This window comes from Mustelus asterias, chromosome 19 (assembly GCF_964213995.1).
Source record: "Mustelus asterias chromosome 19, sMusAst1.hap1.1, whole genome shotgun sequence".
Lineage (NCBI taxonomy): Eukaryota > Metazoa > Chordata > Chondrichthyes > Carcharhiniformes > Triakidae > Mustelus > Mustelus asterias.
Genome location: NC_135819.1, coordinates 70,403,107 through 70,427,664, shown reverse-complemented (window position 1 = coordinate 70,427,664; position 24,558 = coordinate 70,403,107). Strand labels below are relative to the sequence as shown.

Sequence of the window (24,558 nt, the reverse complement as noted above, 5' to 3'; positions counted from 1 at the left end):
TATAGAGTTTTTTTTTTGAAAGAAGAAACAAAGGAAACAGACAGATAATAAGGACAAACAAAACCAGGCAGAGCGAGGCCGGGAGAATTAAACAGGCTTTAGTTCCAGCTCAGGAATCATGGAGGCAACACAAAGAGTCCCGACAATTGATTTAGTGCGCCAACTCTATATTTTATCCCTTTCTAATTATCCTTCAGTCCTGAAGGTGTTATTTCCTCACTTGGTCACAGGGCATTTATACCCTTCCATCTTGTTTACAATGCTCGGCTTGGCTCCCCTTGTCCTGTTGTCAGCCGCAGCTCAATGAGAAAGCATTCGCGTCACTTAGCCAGAAGGTCACGGGTTCGAGGCCCCGTTGAAGACTCTTGAGCACAGAACTCCTGCCTGACACCCCCAAACAAGCCACCTCATAAAAGATCCCAGGCGTTATTTTAAAGGGCAACAGTTAACCCACAACCAAAATCATGGGAAAAGAACATTATCACACTGCTGTTTTTTGGACTTTATTGTGTGTACAAGTTTGCTGCTAATTTGTTAATTTGATTTGATTTATTATTGTCACATGCATTGGGATATAGTGAAAAGTATTGTTTCTTACATACTATGCGGACAAGGCATACCATTCATAGAGTACATAGGGGAGAAGGAAAGAAGAGGGTGCAGAATGTAGTGTTACAGTCATAGCTAGAGTGTAGAGAAAGATCAACTTAATATAAGGTAGGCCCATTCAAAAGTCTGATGGCAGCAGGGAAGAAGCTGTTCTTGAGTCAGTTGGTACATGACCTCAGACTTTTGTATCTTTTTCCAGATGGGAGAAGGTGGAGAGAATGTCCAGGGTGCATGGCGTCCTCGATTATGCTGGCTGCTTTCCCGAGGCAGCGGGAGATGTAGACAGATTGAATGGATGGGCTTGCGTGATGGATTGGGCTACATTCATGACCTCTTGTAGTTTCTTGCGGTCTTGAGCAGAGCAGGAACCATACCAAGCTGTGATACATCCGGAAAGGATGCTTTCTATGGTGCATCTGTCACAATCTGGTCACAATCACACTGCTGATTGTTTGACTTTATTGTGTACAAAATGGCTGCTAATTTGTTAATCGACTGTACTTCAAAAACGCTTAATGGTTTGTCAAGTGCTTGGTGATGTCCTGAGGTTGCAAAGGACCCAATATGAATACAAGTTCTTCTCTTTTTATCGGCAGAATCACAGACTTACTTTCTCTGAAGGTTTTGGCATCTCTCTTTTGAATTCCATCACCTTCGATTTTGTGGCAATCTCCGACCTTACAACGATTCACTCCTCTGACTGTGCCCCTCTACCTGCCTCACAACCAGCTTTCAGAATCTGGAAAAACTCTCCTTTGCTCCTGTGCCTCGAGTTCCCCCAGGTTCACTTCCTTCTCGCTGGAGAGTGTCCCAAGCTCTTGTCCCACGAGCAAGGAGTATCATATAAAAATAGGCCGCAGCTCCCTTAGTAGCAGCAGTCTCAACTCTCAGTGTGAAAGCTCATACTCCACTCCAAAAGAGGTCTTCAGTGCGCTGAGGACAATGCTGCACTGTCGGACGTTGGTGTCTTTTAGTTGAATTATATGTCTCTTTGGCCTTGTTGAAGAAAGAAACTAATGTTCAAAGAAGGGCCAAGAATATTCCCAGCTGCCTTGGCCAATATTTATTCCTCAAGCAAAATAAATCAGTTTTTCTGGTCATTTATCTTATTGCTGTTTACAGGAACTCACTTCATGATAATTAGTTGCCAGGTTTGCTACAACAGTGGTTATACTTCAAAAGTACTTTATCGATTCTTGTTATCGAATCCCTGTAGTGCAGAAGGAGGCCATTCAGTCATCAAGCCCGCACTGATGACAATCCTACCTGGGCGCTATCCCCGTAACTCCATGCATTTACTCCGCTAATCCCTCTAACCTACGCATCCCGGGACACTAAGGAGCAATTTACCTAACCCGCCTAATGGCCAATCCGTCTAACCTGCACATCTTTTGGACTGTGGGAGGAAACCGGAGCACCCAGAGGAAACCCACGCAGACACGGGGAGAACGTGCAAACTCCACACAGACAATGACCCAAGCCGGGAATCGAACCCGGGTCCCTGGAGTTGTGAGGCAGCAGTGCTAACCACTGTGCCACCGTGCCGACCATTATGTTGGCCACACTCCGGCGCCTGTTCAAGGACACTGAGGGAGAATTTAACATGGCCAATGCATTTAACCAGCATATCTTTTGGACTGTGGGAGGAAACCGGAGCACCCGGAGGAAACCCACGCAGACACGGGGAGAACGTGCAAACTCCACACAGACAGTGACCCAAGCCGGGAATCAAACCCGGGTCCCTGGAGTTGTGAGGCAGCAGTGCTAACCACTGTGCTACCGTGCCGACCATTATGTTGGCCACACTCCGGCGCCTGTTCAAGGACACTGAGGGAGAATTTAACATGGCCAATGCATTTAACCAGCATATCTTTTGGGCTGTGGGAGGAAACCGGAGAACCTGGAGGAAATCCATACAGACACGGGGAAAACGTGCAGACTCTGCACAGACAGTGCAGGAATCGAACCCGGGTCCCTCACGCTGTGAGGCAGCAGTGCTAACCACTGTACCACCATGCTGCCCCAATGATGATATAGGCAATAGAACCGTTGGATGAGGAATCATTCAAGGAAGTGGAAAAAGAAATAGTGCAGACTGGCAACAACTGAGATGCTCCAGCAGGTTAATATTTCACTGGGACAAGGTGCAAGACTGATCAATCTGCATCTGAAATCTCCACCTGTCTTTTTTCTCTCGGATGTTACCTCACCTGCTTTGTGCTTCGACCACTTTTTAAATTTTACTTCTGTAAGCCAGAGCAGGTTTGAGTTGGTTATTCTGCATCGCTTCAGTCATCACATCTCGCCTGAATTGAAAGCAGCGAGAAGCGAGACTATTAGACTTGAACAAATTGTGGGAGACATCTTTATTTTTCTCCCATTTTTAGCCTTGCAGGAAGAAGTCACACTGAGCAGTTTGCTCATCCTGAGCCGCACTGGGTAGCAGAGCAGTAAATTCTAATATCAGGTTATCACAATCTTCCATCTGTAATTCCAGACAATTTTTATGACTATCTTACTTATTAGGGCAGGAAGAAAAAAAACATTCAGCATCTTAAAGGCAAAGTTGGCCCTCACAATTTGGGAGAAACATAGAAATTAGAAGCAAGAATAGGCCATTCGGCCCTTCGAGCCTGTTCCGCCATTCATTTTGATCATGGCTGATCATCAAATTCAATATCCTGATTCCCCCCCTTCCCCCCCATATCCCTGGATTCCTTCAGCCCCAAGAGCTATATTTAATTTCTTCTTGAAATGACACAACGTTTTGGCCTCAACTACTTTCTGTGGAAGTGAATTCCACACATTCACCACCCTCTGGGTGAAGAAATTTCTCCTCACCTCAATTCTAAAAGGTTTATCCCTTATCCTTAAATTATGACCCCTCGTGCTGGACTCCCCCCCCACCATCAGGAACTAATTCTGATTTAAGGGATTCTTCATCCTTCCCTTCTCCCCACCCCCCTCAGGCTCATCAAGCCTCCCAGATTGCTCTGCCCACGCCACTGAAGATCGATCTGCTATGAATGAAGGTAGATGAAGAATCTCAACCCGCTTTGTGGTGTTTCTGAGCAGCTAGTTTTAAAAATATTAGAGATAGGGATAAAAAACTGTTTACTCGGTTGAGGCAATTTAACATGGTCAATCCACCTAGCCTGCACATCTTTAGACACTAAGGGGCAATTTAGCATGGTCAATCCACCTAACCTGCACATCTTTGGACACTAAGGGGCAATTTAACATGGTCAATCCACCTAGCCTGCACATCTTTGGACACTAAGGGGCAATTTAGCATGGTCAATCCACCTAGCCTGCACATCTTTGGACACTAAGGGGCAATTTAACATGGTCAATCCACCTAACCTGCACATCTTTGAACACTAAGGGCAATTTAGCATGGCCAATCCACCTAACCTGCACATCTTTGGACACTAAGGGGCAATTTAGCATGGGCAATCCACCTAACCTGCACATCTTTGAACACTAAGGGGCAATTTAGCATGGTCAATCCACCTAACGTCCAGTTCTTTGGACACTAAGGGGCAATTTAGCGTGGCCAATCCACCTAACCTGTACATCTTTGGACTGTGGGAGGAAACTGGAGCACCCGGAGGAAAGCCATGCAGACATGGGGAGAATGTGCAAACTCCACACAGACAGTGACCCGAGGCCGGAATCGAACCCAAGTCCCTAGCGCTGTGAGGCAGTAGTGCTAACCACTGTGCTATCCAATCAGAATTGGTTACTCCATATTGAACTGGTAAGGAAGAGAAGCCCAGTGATGACTCTTGGTGGCGTTGGACTGGGTCAGATCTTGACTTCATTCACTAACACTCCAGTTTGCTGTTAGATTTGAAATGTAATCAGCCCAAAAGGTGATCATTCAGGGATTACTGTACCCTTTAAACTGTCATGATTCTTTATCTTTAATTATTTAAACAGGCTACAAATAAATTACCGGATTATTTACAGTACTCCTTTCTGTTGATGGTTTAATATCATTATCAAAGATACACCACGCAACACTGTAGTGTCACTGTTGGCTCAACTGATAACTGCAATTTTAAAGTTTATTTATTAGTGTCACAAGTAGACTTACATTAACGCTGCAATGAAGTTACTGTGAAAATCCTCTCGTCGCCACACTCCAGCGCCTGTTCGGGTACATTGAGGGGGAATTTAGCATGGCCAATGCACATAACCAGCACGTCTTTCAGACTGTGGGAGGGAAGTGGAGCACCCGGAGGAAACCCACGCAGACACGTGGAGAACGTGCAGACTCCACACAGACAATCACCCAAGCCGGGGGGAATCGAACCCGGTTCCTTGGCACTGTGAGGAAGCAGTGCTAACCACTGTGCCACCCAAAAATTGACACCAAGCCAGCAAGTCTTTCTTGGCTTACAGCATCTTCATGACATTAACAAAATCCCAAAATACTTAATAGTTAATTAAGTACTTTGGAAGTGAAGTCATTGTTGGAATGTGGAGAATACGCCAGCCAACGTGTGCACAGCCAAAACAAACGCGCGCACGCACGCACACACGCCACTAAGATAATGTCCGTATTCTCTGTTTCTAATGATATTGGTTGAGAGATAGATTTTGACCAGGACACGTGGACATGACTCCCTTTCTCTTCTTGGGAACAGTGGCCAGATCATCTCTGACCCCTACCTGAGAGGGATGGTGAGGCCTTGGCTAATCTAAGGACTCAGCTTTAATCCCTGAAGTTTATGCAAAGCTATCTGACCTCAGCCCATTTAACAATTCGTCTTAAGTGTGCTGGAGTAAAGAATGACAGACAGAAAGTATCCCTGAGCCCCTGGGAAGATGAGAGTGCTGGCAATTTTCCCATTCTGGTATGCAGATGAGCGTTTTAGAGATTGGATCTGAATTATGAGAATTGTCTTGCTTGGTGACTGAATGATAATAGATCAATTACAGCAATATCATTTCCAAAAAGCCCAAAATGGTTCCTGAACAGCCACATTCAATTTACCAATTATAATTTATATTCTATTACATACCGATTACAGCAAGTATCTCACTATTACACACCCATTACAGTGAGGGTTGCACTCCGGCCAATATTACACACCCATTACAGTGAGGATGGCACTTTGACCAATATTACACACTTTTCACTGTGAGAGTCGCACTCTGACCAATATTACACATCCATTACAGTGAGGATCACTCTGACCAATATTACACATCCATTACAGTGAGGATCACTCTGACCAATATTACACATCCATTACAGTGAGGATCACTCTGACCAATATTACACATCCATTACAGTGAGGATCACTCTGACCAATATTACACATCCATTACAGTGAGGATCACTCTGACCAATATTACACATCCATTACAGTGAGGATCACTCTGACCAATATTACATAAGAACATAAGAACATAAGAAATAGGAGCAGGAGTAGGCCATCTAGCCCCTCGAGCCTGCCCCGCCATTCAATAAGATCATGGCTGATCTGACGTGGATCAGTACCACTTACCCGCCTGATCCCCATAACCCTTAATTCCCTTACCGATCAGGAATCCATCCATCCGCGCTTTAAACATATTCAGCGAGGTAGCCTCCACCACCTCAGTGGGCAGAGAATTCCAGAGATTCACCACCCTCTGGGAGAAGAAGTTCCTCCTCAACTCTGTCTTAAACCGACCCCCCTTTATTTTGAGGCTGTGTCCTCTAGTTTTAACTTCCTTACTAAGTGGAAAGAATCTCTCCGCCTCCACCCTATCCAGCCCCCGCATTATCTTATAAGTCTCCATAAGATCCCCCCTCATCCTTCTAAACTCCAACGAGTACAAACCCAATCTCCTCAGCCTCTCCTCATAATCCAAACCCCTCATCTCCGGTATCAACCTGGTGAACCTTCTCTGCACTCCCTCCAATGCCAATATATCCTTCCTCATATAAGGGGACCAATACCGCACACAGTATTCCAGCTGCGGCCTCACCAATGCCCTGTACAGGTGCATCAAGACATCCCTGCTTTTATATTCTATCCCCCTCGCAATATAGGCCAACATCCCATTTGCCTTCTTGATCACCTGTTGTACCTGCAGACTGGGCTTTTGCGTCTCATGCACAAGGACCCCCAGGTCCCTTTGCACGGTAGCATGTTTTAATTTGTTTCCATTGAGATAGTAATCCCATTTGTTATTATTTCCTCCAAAGTGTATAACCTCGCATTTCTCAACGTTATACTCCATTTGCCATATCCTCGCCCACTCACTCAGCCTGTCCAAATCTCTCTGCAGATCTTCTCCGTCCTCCACACGATTCACTTTTCCACTTATCCATTACAGTGAGGATCACTCTGACCAATATTACACATCCATTACAGTGAGGATCACTCTGACCAATATTACACATCCATTACAGTGAGGATCACTCTGACCAATATTACACACCTATGACAGTGAGGGTCCCAATCTAACCAATATTGCACAGCCATTACACAGTGAGGGTTGTACTCTGACCAATATTACACACCCATCATAGTGAGGGTTGCACTCTGACTAATATTACATGCCCATTACAGTTAGGGTCACATTCTGATCAATATTACACACCCATTACAGTGAGGGTTGCACTCTAACCAATACTACATTCCCATTACAGTGAGGGTTACATGCTGATCAATATTACACACCCATTACAGTGAGTGTCACACTCTTCTTCTTCCTAACCTCTCCTTTGCACACACACAGAGCAACTTCAGAAGAACCTGATTTTGTTTCCCTCGACTGCCTGACTCATCCACTTCAATCTACGGCCGGTTGCAAAGCCAGCTCATTATGAGGTGCTTGGGCTATCTTCTGAGAGTGAGGCAGAGAGAAATTGGCTCTAATCAAAAGTGACTCGACTCTCCCTCTGAATAAGTGGATTCTGGCAGGGAAGCAGGCATCTGGAGTTTGGAAGAAGCGACAGAAATTGTTGGTGAAGACAGGTTTGTATTCCTGATGCAGGTCCTTAATCAGGCTCTGATGAAGGGAAGGGCCTCCTAAATCAAACATCGAGCTTTACTAGAGGTTGATGTTTCCAGCATTTGTCTGTATTCTATTCCAGTCTTTGCAGGTTTTTCCTAAGTTTCATCCATCTAGCCTCCCGGAAGGTGGCGATGATTTGACTTACCTCAAGAATGTGTCCGACCGTCAACAACAAAACAGAAGCGGTTGAGGTCACCCCAGCCTTCCTCAAGTGACTCAATGAGTCAAATAAAGCAGGAGGTTAGACTGTTGACCCCTGGATTGACCTGGGTTGGTTCATCTCAGCCTGAGCTACAATTGGCTTTGATGGTCTTCAGTTAGAAGAGGAAAAGCTGAGGTCTCAAGATGGTATCATCGAATGATACAGCGCAGAAGGAGCCCATTCAGCCCATCATTGGATGTGCTGGCTCTTTGAAGGAATGATCAAATTCATCCCTTTCCTCTGCTTTCTCCCCCCATAGCCCTGCAAATCTTCCTTTTCAAGCACTTATCCAATTATCTTTTGAAAGTTATTATTGAATCTTTGGGCAGTGCAAACCAGAGCACAACCATTCAGTGCATAAAAGTTTACTTTCCCATCTCACTTCCCGTTCTTTTGCCACTTACTTTCAACTGTTTCCACTGGTCGGTGACCCTCCCAGCCACTGGGAACAGTTTCACATTACGTACTCGATCAAAAACCTTTTGGATTTTGACAAATTGCCCCTTAGCCCTCACTGCTCAAAGGAGAGAAATCCCAGCTTCTCAGTTTCTCTCTCTTGCGCCTCCTGCAGGAAGTTGTTCACCGGGGCGGGTATTAGGGGCTGAGCCCAGCATCCTTCTCAGCTGGAATGTCCAACAGCTACCCACATTGACCATCTCAGCCCATTGTTTGGTCAACTATTTGTTTGGTTTGGCTCCTGCTCTGTCCAAGACCGCAAGAAACTACAAAGGGTTGTGAACGAAGCCCAGTCCATCACACAAAGCAGCCTCCCATCCATTGACACTGTCTACACTTCCCACTGCCTCGGAAAAGCAGTCAGCATAATCAAGGATCCCATGCACCCCGGACATTCTCTCTTCCACCTTCTTCCTTTGAGAAAAGGATACAAAAGTCTGAGGGCACCAACCAACTCAAAAACAGCTTCTTCCCTGCTGCCATCAGACTTTTGAATGGACCTACCTCGCATTAAGTTGATTTTTCTCTACACCCTAGCTATGACTGTAACACTACATTCTGCACTCTCTCCTTTCCTTCTCTATGAACAGTATGCTTTGTCTGTATAGCGTGCAAGAAACAATACTTTTCACTGTATACTAATACATGTGACAATAATAAATCAAATCAAATCAAAGCTACAATAGGGTATTGTTGACCAACCAATGTTCTGGGCCCTCATCGCACTCCACCCCACCCAGCAAGGAACTGACCAGAGGAGGGACGGGATGCAAATTAAAATGAAATGACCACATCCTGTTTCCACTGAAATCTTGATTGGCAGCAAAGATTCTCAGGCCAATCACACATGTTTCTTTGCTCCCATCAGTGTGGCTGGAGGCAATTCATACAGGGATGTATCAGCACCCAACCCGTCTTAACAGGAATATTCAGCTCCTGTGAGCTACACAAACTAGCCCAATTATCACCCAAACTGTTCACACAACCCTCCTCCCATCACCATCAGCCCCCCCCCACCCCCGCGCAAGTCCCACCCTCTCACACCCCAACCCATTCCCTGTTAGGTTGTGGACTTACCAGTGTCTTGTAGTCTATCTGCTGTCTGATAAGCTTGTCCTCGCTGAGCGAGTAGCGAGCCTCTCCGGTGATCGAGTCGATTGGTCCCTTCTCCATCTGCTGCTTGATGGCGCAGAACAGCATGAACAGAGGCTCCCCCGCGCATTCCTGGTCAAGACGGGAAAATGGAAGCGGCCAGCATTAGTATTGGCGAACGAGCAGGACAACCACCCACTTGGGGCTTCAGGGAAATGCTACGGAGAATGGTGATTTTTCCCCCCCATCTCTCCCCAACCCGCCCCCTCAAAACCCACATTGCCCAGAACCACTCACCTGATTAAGGAGCAGTGCTCCGAAAGCTTGTGATTCCAAATAAACCTGTTGGGCTTTAACCTGGCGTTGTGAGACTGTGCCCACAGATGAACACCAAGGTAAAACTGTTGTGATCATTTACTGGGCTGAATTCAGCCAACTCTGCGTGACTCCGGCCTCGGGCTTTCCTGGGCAGTGTATTCATTCCACACAGGGCACAGTTTGATTGACTGAGGAACCGGGGGCATCCACGGACCAAGAAAATACTTTAAATAGTGAATTTGGCTCCTCCTGTATCATAAAACCTTGTGTAATCGGTCACCTTCCTTTCCCTGTAATTCTATGTCGCCCGAGGTTGTATTTTTAAAAAAATTCATATTCATTCTGGGTACATGGGCATCACTGATAAAGCCTTCTCTTGAACAACTGCAGTCGATGTGGTACTAAATCACAGAATTGGGATGGTGCAGAAGGAGGCCATTCAGCCCACCGTGTCCGCACTGGCTCTCCAAATGAGTGTCATGACTTAGTGCCTGCTTTTTCCCCGCACCCCTGCACATTGTTTCTGATGTCCACTCAAATGCCTCAATTGAACCCACCTCCACCATCCTTCCAGGCAGGTTGTGTTGCGAAGTTGGGCAGAGTAATTGTAGGTTGGGAGGTAGGAAGTTAGAATTTGCTGTTAGTAAAATTGTAAAATGCTCGGGGGGGGGGGGGAGCATTGCCTGGTCCCGGTAAAATATGGTGCTTTTTCTCTGCGTAGAGATTTAAAATGCAAGTACACAGAGAGCCCAAACTGAAACATTTATATTGAAAGGCCAAGCAGCAGTTTTTACCAAGACAACAGGTGTTTGAATTTGGCCAATCAATTTGAATCAGGCACTTAGACACCAAAAACCTATTAAACCTGATGGTTTTGACAATCTATTGTGGGAAATATTGATATGTCATCACGGGTATAAAAGAAGGGGGCAGTGGGACGAAGAGAGAGAGCAACTGCCACCTGCCAGAGCTAACAGCTCCCAGCTCTCTCTCTCTTGAGAGAGAGAGAGAGAGAGAATCACTGGCTCTCATAGCTTCATCTATGTCTTAGAGAAAGCACCATCTAGATAGCAAAGGTACCAAAGAAGAAAGTAGTTCCAGACAGAAGAATCAACAGAGAAGGCCCAGAATATTCTGGAAGACACAAAACCTGGTTGTATTTTAGAGAGTGACTTGTTAATGAATGGGAATTGTGTTTATTTGAACAGTGTCCCATTAGAATCTTGTTTTATTCGAGAATAGTTAATAGAAGGGATTTATTCGGTTTGTTAATATTTGTTTATTTGTTCACTGTTAGATAAATTGTTGTGTGTTGATTTAAGAGTGAGCGTCAGGGATTTATTTTGTATTTAACCACCAGAAGTTGCTGAAGAGCAGGTCACACCACTTCACACACACTTTTTACAGATTATAAGGCGAGGTACTCCTCTTTGGCTGTTGCGGTGTTGGTTCTCAGGGGGGGGGATCAACCTCCGCTTTGTAACAGTACACCCACAGTGCTGTTAGGGAAGGAGTTCCATCATTGGACCCAATGGTGATGAAGTAACAATGATATATGTACAGGTCTGGATGATGTGTGACTTGGAGAAGGTGCCAGTATTCCCATGTACCCTTTGTCATTCTAAGTGGTAGAGTTTGCGTGTTTGGAAGGTGCTGTTGAAGGAGCCTCGGCAAGATGCTGTGGTGCAGGTTGTAGGTGGTACATACCACTGTCACTGCGGTGGATGTTTAAGGTTTAAATTCTTAGAATATAAAATCCCAAGCAAAGGAATCAGTAATGTGAAGAAATGTGGGCTCGGTTTTATAAAAACTGTGCCAGCTGTCGCTCAGTTAATTAGCTGATCCCAAAGCAGCACATTGCACAATTTTGTAAAAACTAATGTCTTTCCATTCACTCTCTCCCTCTCTCAGAGAAATATTCCGGCTGCAACCCACAGAATGAGCCTGAGAGGAAATAAAACCAATGAGTGAGAACAGACCCAGAAGAGGCCATTTTGTAACCTTACCTTAAGGAATTTATAGAGGAGGAATGTAAACCAGTTGGTAAGCATCTTCTCCGCCACAGATTCAGTCCTGAAATGAAGAGAGACAAAGTTAAGAGAAAGGAGATTAAAAATGCATCATGGACAACTTTATATTTAACAATATGAAGCCCGCCATATTGATGATGCATTAGGAGCCCAAGTGTGGTTGAACAAGGAGGTTAATGATAAACAATTTGCATTTATATAGCGCTTCGAATGTAGTAAAATATCTCAAGGCAATTCATAGGAGTGTTATCAGACAAACTCGGACTGGCATCAAAGTATTTAGTGACCCATCCTAATATCTCCCTTGAGGCTTAAACCTCTACTTACGTCTGGTGGCCTCTTAGTATGTAAATCATAGCATCATAGAATCTCTACAGTGCAGAAGGAGGCTGTTCAGCCCATCAAGTCTGCACCAACTCAACATCTTACCCATGTCCAACACTACTCCCCCCCCCACCCCCCCAACCCTCACCCTATCCCCATAACTCTCTGTATTCACCCCACTAATCCCCTTAACCTACACATCTTGGGACACTAAGGGGCAATTTAGCATGGCCAATCCATCTAACCTGCACATCTTTGGACAGTAAGTGGAAATTTAGCATGGCCAATCCACTAAGCTGCACATGTTTGGACTGGAAAAGCACGAGAAAGTTTAAAGTTTATTTATTTATTAGTGTCACAAGTAGGCTTACATTAACACTGCAATGAAGTTACTGTGAAAATCCCCTAGAAACGCAAGGTATTTTTGAAGTGGTTATTGAACCTCACCAAGCAGAGGGTGTGTAATCAGTCCCGTGCCAGTGCGTGAGAGGAATATCAGATGCCTGGCTTGTAGCACCTCTACCCAACAAGAGAAACGAGGGCAAGACCTCCCCGCTCTCCCCACAACCGACCCTCCAAACAACAGAAGTGTTAATAATATCAGCAAGAGGTATTTCTCCTTTGCTAATCAGCTTCAAGGAGATCAGGGGGGCCTGTTTCACGAAAGATTCTACAGTTTTCTTTTAATTGTCCAGGTAAGAGAGATTTGAAAACGTGGATAAGAAATTTAAAATCAAGGTGTTTCCAGACCTGGGGACAACATACGTCAGGGCTGATGGCTAAAAAGGACTTGATGCAAGTTAGAATGTGCGAATTAGAGTCTGGAATGAGCTCCACATTAAGGAACTTGCAAAATGATCCTTGTATTTTGATGCATTTTCCCTGCTTGTTTCCATGGCCGTTCCTTATACTTGGGTCTGGTGCGCCAGCCTCACGTGTCACATCTGTAACTGTATCAGACGCTTGGGGAGAGTAACGTCCAAGACAACAAACATGTCCATCGACACCGATCTGTCCAATCGGCCCTCAGCACCTCAGGATTAAAGAGGCTGAAAAATCAGCCAGTGTCCCTGCTCCTCCAATTTTGCCCTTGAGTCAGAAGGTTGGAGTCCCAATCCAGAGCCCAAAATCTCGGCCGACACTCCAGTGCAGCACTGAGGGAGTGCTGCATTGTTGGAGGTGCTGTCTTTTGGATGTGATATGGAATGTTTGCCCTCTCAAGTGGACGTAAAAGGTCACATGGCAGTAATTCAAGGAAGCGAAGGGGAGGTTCTTCCCAATGTTCTGGTCATATTATTTATCCCTCAGCTTATGGTCACAAAAGCAGACTGTTACATGTCATAGCGGTTTACAGCATGGAAACAGGCCCTTCGGCTCAACTTGTCCATGCTGCCCAGGTCATCATCATGTTGTAGTATAAGGAAGCTTGCCGTGTGCAACTTGGGCTGTGGCTTTTCCTACATTGCAACAATGATCGCTTTTCAAAATGCTTCACTGGCCGTAAAGTGCTTTGGGATTTCCTGCATGAGGCCATGAAAGGCGCTACATAAATGCAACACCCCCCCCTCTTTCTTTCAATGACACCTCTTTGGAATGTGCATGTGTGAAGTGAGCAAAGGTCAAACATCCCAGAGGTGAGCAATGTGCACTCCGAACTTCCAACTGTGGATAGGCTGCCCTTCCCTGAGAAAACCCCCAGCCAGGGGGCGAGAGAGGGAGCCGGAGAGGACAAAAGGGAATAAAACGGGAGAGAGTAAAAAGGGAAGTTCCCTTGTATTTGATTTCAATTTCTCTTTGAATTAAAATTTCGAGCTTAATGCCTTGTGTTTATTTAAACAAAGGCCTTTTTCATTCTCAAGCTTGCCTCTGATCTGCCAAGAGCAGGGAGATAATGAACAGTTAACAGCGTTCAAATAAGCAAGATTTAATTAATACTGTAAGGCAGGCGTTTTTTGCGTGACTACATTAAAAAGCAATTCTCTCCATATTTTAATTGGAAGTCACACTTGCAATGGAATGACTTGCACCTACTGCTAAGGATTGTGACAGGATGTAATTGCACAGGTCAATCTTCAAACAGCTTCAAATTATGTTGTTAGTACCAGGAAGAGCTAGAAATGTTCAGGTGATGCAGCCCCAGTTACACGTTGCAGAGGTGCTTTCACTTTGGAGTGGACTTTGTGGCTGTTGTTTGAGTTTGTTCAGGATGGTTCACAGATGATTGGGTCAAACCCTCTGTATGAGAGCTCCCAGCCCACTCAGCATCAGGGACAATGGGACAGTCGGTGGTGGGGAGGGTTTGGGGTGGGGGTCGGGGTATTAGAGGTGCGGGGAGTTTTGGTGTTGGGGTGGGGTAGGTGCAGACCCGAATTGCAGCCCTCGTGATGTTCTGATTGTTCTATTTATTAGTGTCACAAATACGCTTACATTAACACTGCAATGAAGCTACTGTGAACATCCCCTAGTCGCCACATTCCGGCGCCTGTTTGGGAGAATTTAGCCTGGCCGATGCACCTAACCAGCACGTCTTTCGGACTGTGGAAGGAAACCAGAGTACCCGGAAGAAACCCACGCAGACACGGGGAGAACATGCAGGCTCTGCACAGACAGTCACCCAAACCGGGAATCGAACCAGGGTCACTGGTACTGTGAGGCAGCAGTGCTAATCACTGTGCCACCGTGCCGCCCAATGGGGTTGGGGTGTTAGAGGTCCAGGAGGTTTTGGGGTTGGGGAAGGGGCAGGGTCCCCAAATTGCGACCCTCGTGATGTTCTGATTATACATGTTCATGACAGAACAGACAGGGGAGGTCAATCCATTCACAAAACATGAGCGTCCCTGTCAAAGCCAGCTTTTATTGCCCATCCCTAATTGCCCTCGGGAGGGTGATGTTGGGTTGCCCTCTTGGATGGCTTCCTGAGCTATTCCAGAGGACACACCGTGGTGGGTCTGGAGGTCATATTCGGGCCAGACAGGATGAAGACAGCCTTCCCTGAAGGACACTGGTGAAGCAGATGGATTTTTATGATAACGGGTAGTTTCATGAACACAATTACTGATACTAATATTTTAATTCCAAATAATTAACTGAATTTAATCACTGTGATGGGATTTCTGCTTATGCCTCCAGGTTCCAGCAACATAACCGCAATACCACTGTGTCCCCGAGAGGAGGCACAACCAGATAGATCCACATAGACTGGCAGAATATATATATCTACCTTTCCAACTCAGTATCCCTATCATTATTTCCCTCTCCGTCCCAGCTATCCATCTATCTATCTACCTTTTTTTATATTCATTCATGGGACATGGGTGTCACTGGCTGGCCAGCATTTATTATCCATCTCTAGTTGCCCTTGAGGGGCAGTTGAGAGTCAGCCACATTGCTGTGGCTCTGGAGTCACATGTAGGCCAGACCCAGATAGGGACGGCAGTCTTCCTTCCCGAAAGGAATTAGTGAACCAGATGGGTTTTTCTGACAATCGACAATGGTTTTGATGGTCATCAGTAGATTCTTAATTCCAGATATTTTTTATTGAATTCAAATTCCACTACCTGCTGTTGCGGGATTTGAATCTGGATCCCCAGAACATTAGCTGAGTTTCTGGATTAATAGTCTAGTGATAATACCACGAGACCATCACCTCCCCTATCTGTTTCACACTTGCTTTCTCTCCATCATTCCCTCCCTCTCTCTTTCTCTGTCTCTCTCTCTCTCCATCTCGCTATCTTTCCAGCCCTCTAGATCCATCTCTCGATCTCTCTCTTTATCTATCTATCTAACTCTCTCAGTCTTTCAATATCTGAGATTGAGATCAGCTTTAGATGTCAGACTTCAAAGTGATATAAATGTTTGAAAAGTGAGAGTGGAGTTCGGACATTTGCGGCCGGGGTTTAATTATATTTGCGGAGGGAAATCTGCATATTGACCTGGAGTGGAAATTGACAAACAGTCGAGAATCTGAAAACTTCCCTCACCCAGAGTAATTAACCTGTAATTAACACGAGGACGCTTAGAGCGAAGACAATCCATCAGCTTAAAGAGACATGGCAACTTAAGCACAGCTCAGCTGGCGCAGCAGAAACATACATTGTGGTTTGCAATGTACAACACGCCTGTTAAACAATCTGTCACCCGACTTAGGGTACAGAAAAGGTTTACCAGGATGTTGCCTGGTATGGTGGGCATTAGCTATGAGGAGAGGTTGGAGAAACTTGGTTTGTTCTCACTGGAATGACGGAGGTTGAGGGACGACCTGATAGAAGTCTACAAGATTTTGAGGGGCATAGTCAGAAGCTTTTTCCCAGGGTGGAAGAGTCAATTACTAGGGGGCACAGGTTTAACGTGCGAGGGGCAAGGTTTAAAGGAGATGCATGAGGCAGGTTTTTTTTTTACACAGAGGGTGGTGGGTGCCTGGAACTCGCTGCCGGGGGAGGTAGTGGAAGCAGATAGTGAGTTTTAAGGGGCGTCTTGACAAATACATGAATAGGATGGGAATAGAGGGATATGGTCCCCAGAAGGGTAGGGGGTTTTAGTTCAGTCGGGCAGCATGGTCGGTGCAGGCTTGGAGGGCTGAAGGGCCTGTTCCTGTGCTGTAATTTTCTTTGTTCTTTGTCCTGAGAGGCGCGACCAAAGATCCAGTGCAACCGAGCCCCTTTCTGTGCAGAGCGACTTTGTCCAAAGTCACAGGAGCCTTCGGGGAGACTGGATATTTCAAGACTCCTCCAATGAACCTGTTGACAAACACGCCGCCCAGGGTGGAATTGAACCTTTGTGGGTTGCAAAGCCCCTCAGCTGCATTTTACCCGGCTCCACCAGGTGTGTTTTCAGCAGTTGGGGGGAGGGTGCCCACTCTCCCACCTTCCTGCCACACCTGAGCTTACCCATATGATAAGGGGGGTGGGGAGGGGTTGGGGGGTGGGGGGGGGGCGGGGGGGGGTGGATACACCAGAATCAGCAGCCTGCCTGCCTGCCATATTTAAAGAGATAACCATGGGTCAGTTAAGTTGTCGCTGGCTCCATTGACACTGTGAATACACGGCCCACGCCATTAAATGGCTGGGCAGTCGGACGGGAGCGGGGCAGCTCAATTTTTAAAAATTCTTCAAAGGGGAGGAGAGGTTCTATTTTCAGAGGCTGTTCTTTGCAGATCGGGGCGGGGGGCGGGGGGGGGGGGGGGGGGGGGGGGGGGGGGGGGCGGACAGGGGGACGGGACACCCTAAGGTAGAATCCCAATCCCAACCACCACACTGCCGAGGGTGAGACCACCTCTGCAATGAGGGGTAGAGTCCCACTCTCCCCCCCCCCCGCCCCATCCCCCCCTCCTGAGCTTAGCCAGCCCGCAGTACGTTATTGCTGTGAGGTGGGTGGGCACACATGGAGTGACTTTGCTTTTGAGGGAGGAGGGTGGGGGGGTCAATCTTTCCGGCAACTGCGCCGCCGTCACTTTATATTCCAAGCAATAGGTGTAAGTTGAGAGAGGCGGATACTCAACAAGACCTTGGTGTCCTCGTGCAACAGTCGCTGAAAGTAAGCGCGCAGGTACAGCAGGCAGTAAAGAAGGCAAATGGTATGTTGGCCTTCATAGCGAGAGGATTTGAGTATAGGGTTAGGGATGTTTTGCTGCAATTGTACAGGGTGTTGGTGAGGCCACACCTGGAGTATTGTGAGCAGTTTTGGTGTCCTTATCTGAGGAAGGATGTCCTTGCTATAGAAAGAGTACAGCGAAGGTTTATGAGGCTGATTCCTGGGATGGCAGGTCTGTCATATGAGGAGAGATTAAGTCGGTTAGGATTATATTCACTGGAGTTCAGAAGAGTGAGGGGGGGATTTCATAGAAACTTATAAAATTCTAACAGGGTTAGACAGGGTGGATTCAGAAAGAATGGGCCCAATGGTGGAGGAGTCCAGGAGTAGGGGTCACAGTTCGAAGATAAGGGGTAAACCTTTTAGAACTGAGGAGAGGAGAAATTTCTTCACCCAGAGGATGGAGAATGTGTGGAATTCACTTTCACAGAATATAGTTGAAGCCAAAACATTGTCTGATTTCAAGAAGAAATTAGATATAGCTCTTGGGCTAAAGGGATCAAGGGATATGTGAGGAAGGGGGGAATCAGGATATTGAATTCGATGATCAGCCATGATCGAGATGAATGGTGGAGCAAGCTCGAAGGGCCGAATGGCCTACTCCTGCTTCTAGTTTCTATGTTTGTATGTCTAACCAAATATCTACACAAATAGCCACTTCAGCAGGATTTCAGGAGTTGGCCAGCATTTACAAAACGCCACCTGAGGCATGAATCAGGAGGGACCAGGAGAAACCAAATGGGCAACAAAAAGCTCTCCTTTCATTTGAAGCAGCAGCTCAGAGTCACTCAGGAGGTAAACGAGCCAACTCAGTAAACAGCCTTGAAAGAACCTGCTTCCGAAAGGGAATGTCACCTGCACCCTTTCCTTCAATCCTGGCAACAGGAGCTGAGCGATACAGCTGCCAGGCAATCTGCACCATGCAAAAGACAACGCTGATACCTGAAGTGATCATTCCACATAAATAGAATCATACAGCACGGAAACAGGCCCTACGGCCCAACTGGTCCATGCCGTCCATGGTGCACTCCCAGCTGGTCCCAATTTCCTGTGTTTGGCCCATCTCCCTCTAATCCTTTCCCATCCATTTACCTATCCAAGTGCTTCCTAAATGTTGCTATTGTGCCTGCCTCAACCACTTTCTCTGGCAGCTCATTCCATATGCGCACCCACCCTCTGCGTGAAGAAGTTGCCCCTCAGGTTCTTTTTAAAGTTTTCCCCTCTCAACTTAAAACTACGCCCTCTAGTTTTCAATTCTCCTTCCCTGGGAAAAAGACTATGTGCGTTCATCCTATCTATGCCCCTCAAGATTTTATACACCTCAATAAGGTCACCCCTCATTTTCCTACATTCCAAGGAATACCACTAGTCCTGACCACATCCTCGTAAATCTTCATTGCACTCTTCCCAGTTTATCAATGCCTTTCCTATAACAGGGTGACCGAAACTGTACGCAATATTCCAAGTGTGGTCTCACCAAAGGCTGCGTTAATGCTCCACACAAACTCCTCTTTTCATCTAACCCTCTCAACACAACCTTCTATCATCTTCTCCTTCATCCGTCCTAATCCAGCTTCCCCTTAAATCCTTGTGGCAGGAAGCTCCACACTATAAACTCTCTCCGAGTAAAAATGTTTCTCTGGAATTGTCTTTTGGATTTATTAGCAGCTACTTTATATTGTAATTTTGGTCTCCCCTATAAATGGAAATACCTGCTCGTTGAGTAACCGGTTTCCTCCCACAGTCAGAAAGACCATGATAAGGTCCGTTGACCTCGGGCGGGATTTTCCGGTTCTGGGGTGAGTGCGGCTGGAAAATCCTGCCTGCAGTCTCACACAGCGGCACAGTGACACAGTGACACAGTGGTTGGCACTGCTGCCTCACAGTGCCAGGGAGCCGGGTTTGATTCTGGCCTCAGGTGACTGTCTGTGTGGAGTTTGCACGTTCTCCCTGTGTCTGCGCGGGTTTCCTCCGGGTGCTCCGGTTCCCTCCCACAGTCTGAAAGATGTGCTGGTTAGGTGCATTGGCCATGCGAAATTATCCCTCGGTGTATCTGAACAGGCACTGGAGTGTGGCGACTCGAGGGTTTTCTCAGTAACTTCATTGCAGTGTTCATGTAAGTCTACTTGTGACACTAATAAATAAACTTTAAAACTTTAAACACTCATCCACTTGCAACACAAGTGCATATTTACACTTATGGACTAACATACGAACACTCACACAAGTACATCGTCCGAAAGATGTGCTGGTTAGGTGCACTGGCCATGCTAAATTCTCCTTCAGTGTACCTGAACAGGCGCTGGAGTGTGGCAACTAGGGGGTTTTCACAGCAACTTCATTGCAGTGTTAATGTAAGCCTACTTGTGACATTAATAATTAAACTTTAAACTGACTCAGGCAGGAATGCTACCAACTGGGCCAAAGTGGAGGAAACCCTCACAGACACAGGATGAACGTGCAGACTTTGCAGACAGAGCCCCAAGCCGGGTCCCTGGCGTTGTGAGGCAGCAGCGCTGGCATTGCCCATGTTACAGACAGGCAGACAATGCAAGTTAGAACTGGAATCTGATCCAAGCTTTTGTTTACGGGGACACACATTACATATTGTGCATTGTCAATCCAATAACCACACGTTCTCTCTACATTGGAGCACAGGTGAATCTCCAGTTAATAACCACCACCTCCAGACAATCAAATACCCAATTAATACATAATTAACAGCCCACATCTATTGTTGAGATGTCCAACATTATAAAGAAGCTAAGTGGCACTGGCACAAGAGGATAATGTAAATGCTGGATTATTTTCCTCAGAGACACAGTGACAGATATGACCGGGGGAGAGAGATCAGGAGTGGCAGGGTGTCCACACAGACTCGATAGTGACAGAACTTAACTCAAGCGGGATAGAAGATGATGGTCACACAAAACTCATCAAGTCACCACTCACAAGCTGTGTGATATTGGAACTGAAGATGCAGGTGCTACTGAAATGATTAGTGCATTGAAGGTGTTGCTTTTAATTAATACTGATCAATCTTTCACCAGGGGAACCTGCCTATCCTTCTCATATATACCAGCTCCTATTTGCTTGGTTCGGTAATATCTCTCTTGCCACTGTGTCAGAGGTACAAGGTTTAATCTTCACACCTGGCTAGGCTTGTACTCGAATGCAGAGGGAGCTCTGCATTGTCTGAGGTGCTACCTTTCAGATGAGACTTAAAACCCTTTCCTGTTCAGATTTGGGTTAAAACTTCAATGTAATCATTTTGAGGAAAAGCAGTTAGTCCAAATTTATCACAGGACTGTTCCAATGCAGAAGGAGGCCATTCGGCCCATCATGTCTGCACTGGCTCTCTGGATAAGCTTGGTCAAGGCCACCAAATCAAAGAGGCTATTGATTTCAGTGCTGTTTACAGGAATAACTGGTTACCCCACACACCTACATAACAAACATTACCCCACACATCTACATAACAAACACTGCCACACATACCCACATAACAAGCATTGTCCCACACACCTACATAACAAACATTACCCCACACACCTACATAACAAACACTGCCACACACACCTACTTAACAAACATTTCCCCACTGGAAGAAAAAGCAATTCATTGAGATGCTTTGGGATATATCTCAGCACTGAGGTAGGCACTGGTGTATCAACACAAATTTGTTCTTTCTTTGTAGGTGTGTTTAGCCAGTTTAGAGGGATGATGACTCTTATTATTGGTATTAATATTATTACATGGGAATCAGCTGTTACTAGGGCTTACTGGAGATGCAGGTAAGCTGCTGGCTGAAGCCTAATCAGAGCAGCCAGGGTACTTTTCCTCTCTCTAGCCCAGAGGACAAGTGCGGAGCTCACATCAATCTCCGACACAGAGCGGAAATTGAGCCTTACTTTAACAAGACACCTTCCTTAACAAATGGTGAGGGAGGTGATTGTGAAGCTAATTCAGTTTGGGAGACAGCAGGCTCCCCAGCTTGTACCAGATGGTTCAGTATGCAGTGATAGTGTGGCTCTGACTCCCGTTGAAGTGGCAAGTGTACGGTGAGACTCAGCCTTACTGTACAGACTGCTGTGAGACAGAGGGAGGGGGAGTTGGTAAAATCCATCCTGTCAACAATTTTAGCGCAACAACAATCAACATGGCTAGAATATGCAGAAATCTGTGCTGATATTTTTCCTAAAATTAAAAGGAGCAATCGCACCCCTTTCCTATAGTCCCTCCTCCATCTGGTAGTTTCTGGGAGAATGTTTTTAACCCAGTTGATTGTGCGTTGATGTGCCTGGCTCTCGGGAGAGTTGAATTTGAGCTTGATTGGTCCACTCAGACAAGAAGGCCGGCTCCTTGGTATTTTGGAAGGAGCTATAATATTTTAAAAATGTTATTAATGTCACCAGTAGGCTTGCATTAACACTGCAATGAAGTTACTGTAAAAATCCCCTAGTCGCCACACTCCGGCGCCTGTTCAGGTGAACACTGAGGGAGAATTTAGCCAATGCACTTAACCAGCGCGTCTTTCGGACTGTGGGCGGAAGCCAGAGCGCCCGGAGGAAAACCCACGCAGACACGAGGAGAATGTGCAGACTCCGCACAGACAGTGACCCAAGCCAGGAATCGAACCCGGGTCCCTGGCGTCGTGAGGCAGCAGTGCTAACCACTGTGCCACCTTATAAGGCTGTAGAAACGATTTCAATGGTCAGTCAGAGTATTCATCGGGCTGTTCTCCTTCACCGCTGCCCTGCAGGGACTTTGGGGGAGGGGGGAGGTGAGGGTTGTGTGAGAGGCGCTGGGCTGTACGTTTCAATGGAAGATGGAAATTGACAATTGATGCCCCACCCACCCACCCCCACTCCCGGTCTCAACCCCGGCGTTCCACATCAATTTAAGCACAATTTACATCTCCAAAAGAGCAATGAAAGTTGGGCATGAATAAAAAAACCCTCCCCATGGTGGAGCAGACTGTGAGCTACCTCCATCTGAAACTCCATGGAGAAATACTTGTATTCGATGAATTCCCTCTCTGTCTGTTATCTGGGAAACAGATCCCAGACTCTCGGCTGATCTGAGCAAACTTTTACAAGGAGCCTCGATTCACTGTTTCACTGCATTGCTCTGGACAGAGCCCTGGTGGCATGTTACAGACATTGTCCTGAGGGTGATCTGCCCAGTGACAAGCCCCCACTCTCTGGGAGTGCACGTTGTATTTGGAGAAATGTGTGTTCAACGATTCGTTCACTGGTTACATGTCCGGTTCCCGTTGACTGTGAATCTGACGAGGGCATAAGCAAGCAGCCCAAATCACTGCTCTGCATTTCCCCCTGATTTACAGCTTCTGGCTGGCTGCACTAGCCCAAGGAGAAGAGAGAGCACACCGCCACGCTGATGAAGCGGCCTCGCTACTTGATCTGACACTCACAGCCACCAGCACAGATACTGGCACTGTACATTACCTGGGCGCCATGCAGAGTTGGGATCAGCACGTGGCGAACCGCCAGACATGAGTGGGCCGAAGCCAGGCCTGAAAGGGAAAGGATGATTCGTTCGCCAGAGGACCAGGTGGTAGAGGACTCAGATGAGGACCTCTGGCTCCACCCACAGATTGCCCCCTGGTTATCCTCTTCCCATTGATATACTTCTAGAATATCTTGGGATTTTCCCTACTTATACCAGCCAGAGCTTCCTCGTATCCTCTTTTTGCTCTCCTAATTGCTTTCTTAAGCTCCACTTTGCACTTTCTGTACTCCGCTAATGCCTCCGCTGATTAGCTCCCCTAAAAGCCCCTCTTTTCCTTCTCATTGTATCCTGAACATCTCTAATCATCCATGGTTTCTTTGGGCTTGTTACTCCTTCCTATCACTCTAGAGGGAACATGTTGGGCTTGTACCCTCCGCATATCCTTTTAGAATGGCCTCCACCCCCACTGCTCTTCTGTAGATCTCACCACTAATTGCTGTTCCCAGTCTACCTTGACCAGGTTTCGCCTTATTTTATTAAACTCCGCTCTCCCCCAATCCAAACCTTTTTTTGTAACCTGTCTATTTCTTGGTCCATAACATGCTTCAACTGTACCATGTTGTGATCGCTATCACTAAAATGCTCGCCCACCACCACCTCAACCACCTGTCTGGCTTCATTCCCCAGAATTAGGTCCAGCACAGCTCCTGCTGCACTGTAGGAATTCTATGATTTTTCCCTCGTTGGGCCCTCTACATATTGACCGAAAAAGTCCTCCTTGTACACATTTCAAGAAATCCACTCCATCCAAGCCCTTAACGCTGTGGGGGGAGTTTTCCTGTCCCAACCGCCAAGGGAATCGTAGCAGGCAGGGGGCGGACCATGCAAAGGTCCATTGACCTTGGCAGGATTTTCCGGTTTTGGGACGAGCGCGGCCAGAAAATCCCACCCTGTTGGGAAGGTTGAAATCACCTAAGATAATTACAGTCTTGTTAATGTTTTACACACTTCCGTGAATTGTGCACATATTTGCTCCTCAATATCCCGCTGACTATCTGGGGGGGATCTATAATAAACATCTAACAACGTGGGTGCCCCTTTTTTATTCCTAAGCTCTGCCCACAAAGTGCCATTCAATGCCCTTCCAAGATAGCATCTCTCCTTAATGCAGTAACTGACTCCTTAACGAATACTGCAATGCCCCTCCTATTTTGCCCCCTCCTCTGTCTCACCTGAAGGTTCTACATCTCAGAATGTTGAGCTGCCAATCCTGCCCCTCCTGCAACCACATCTCTGTGATGGCCACTATATCACCGGTATGGGTGGCCTGGTCAAAAATTGGCACTACATTGGCGCCACACAGATTGGCAGCAGAGCGCGCTGAGCAAAATGGTGTGAGGGCTCCTTGGCATAGGTGAATTTCATGCGCTTGTTTTCTGTGGTGGC

General features: G+C 46.5%; 1 protein-coding gene across 1 annotated transcript in view; it reads right to left on the bottom strand.

Moving 5' to 3' along the window:
- plxna4 (plexin A4) overlaps nt 1-24,558 on the bottom strand; it is a 689,385-nt gene that overhangs the window by 50,792 nt on the left and 614,035 nt on the right. The window contains exons 23-24 of the mRNA XM_078235826.1: nt 11,704-11,770; nt 9,365-9,511 (exon numbers count right to left, since the gene is read on the bottom strand). Coding sequence (XP_078091952.1) covers nt 9,365-9,511; nt 11,704-11,770 — 214 coding nt within the window. The remainder of the gene's footprint in view (nt 1-9,364; nt 9,512-11,703; nt 11,771-24,558) is intronic.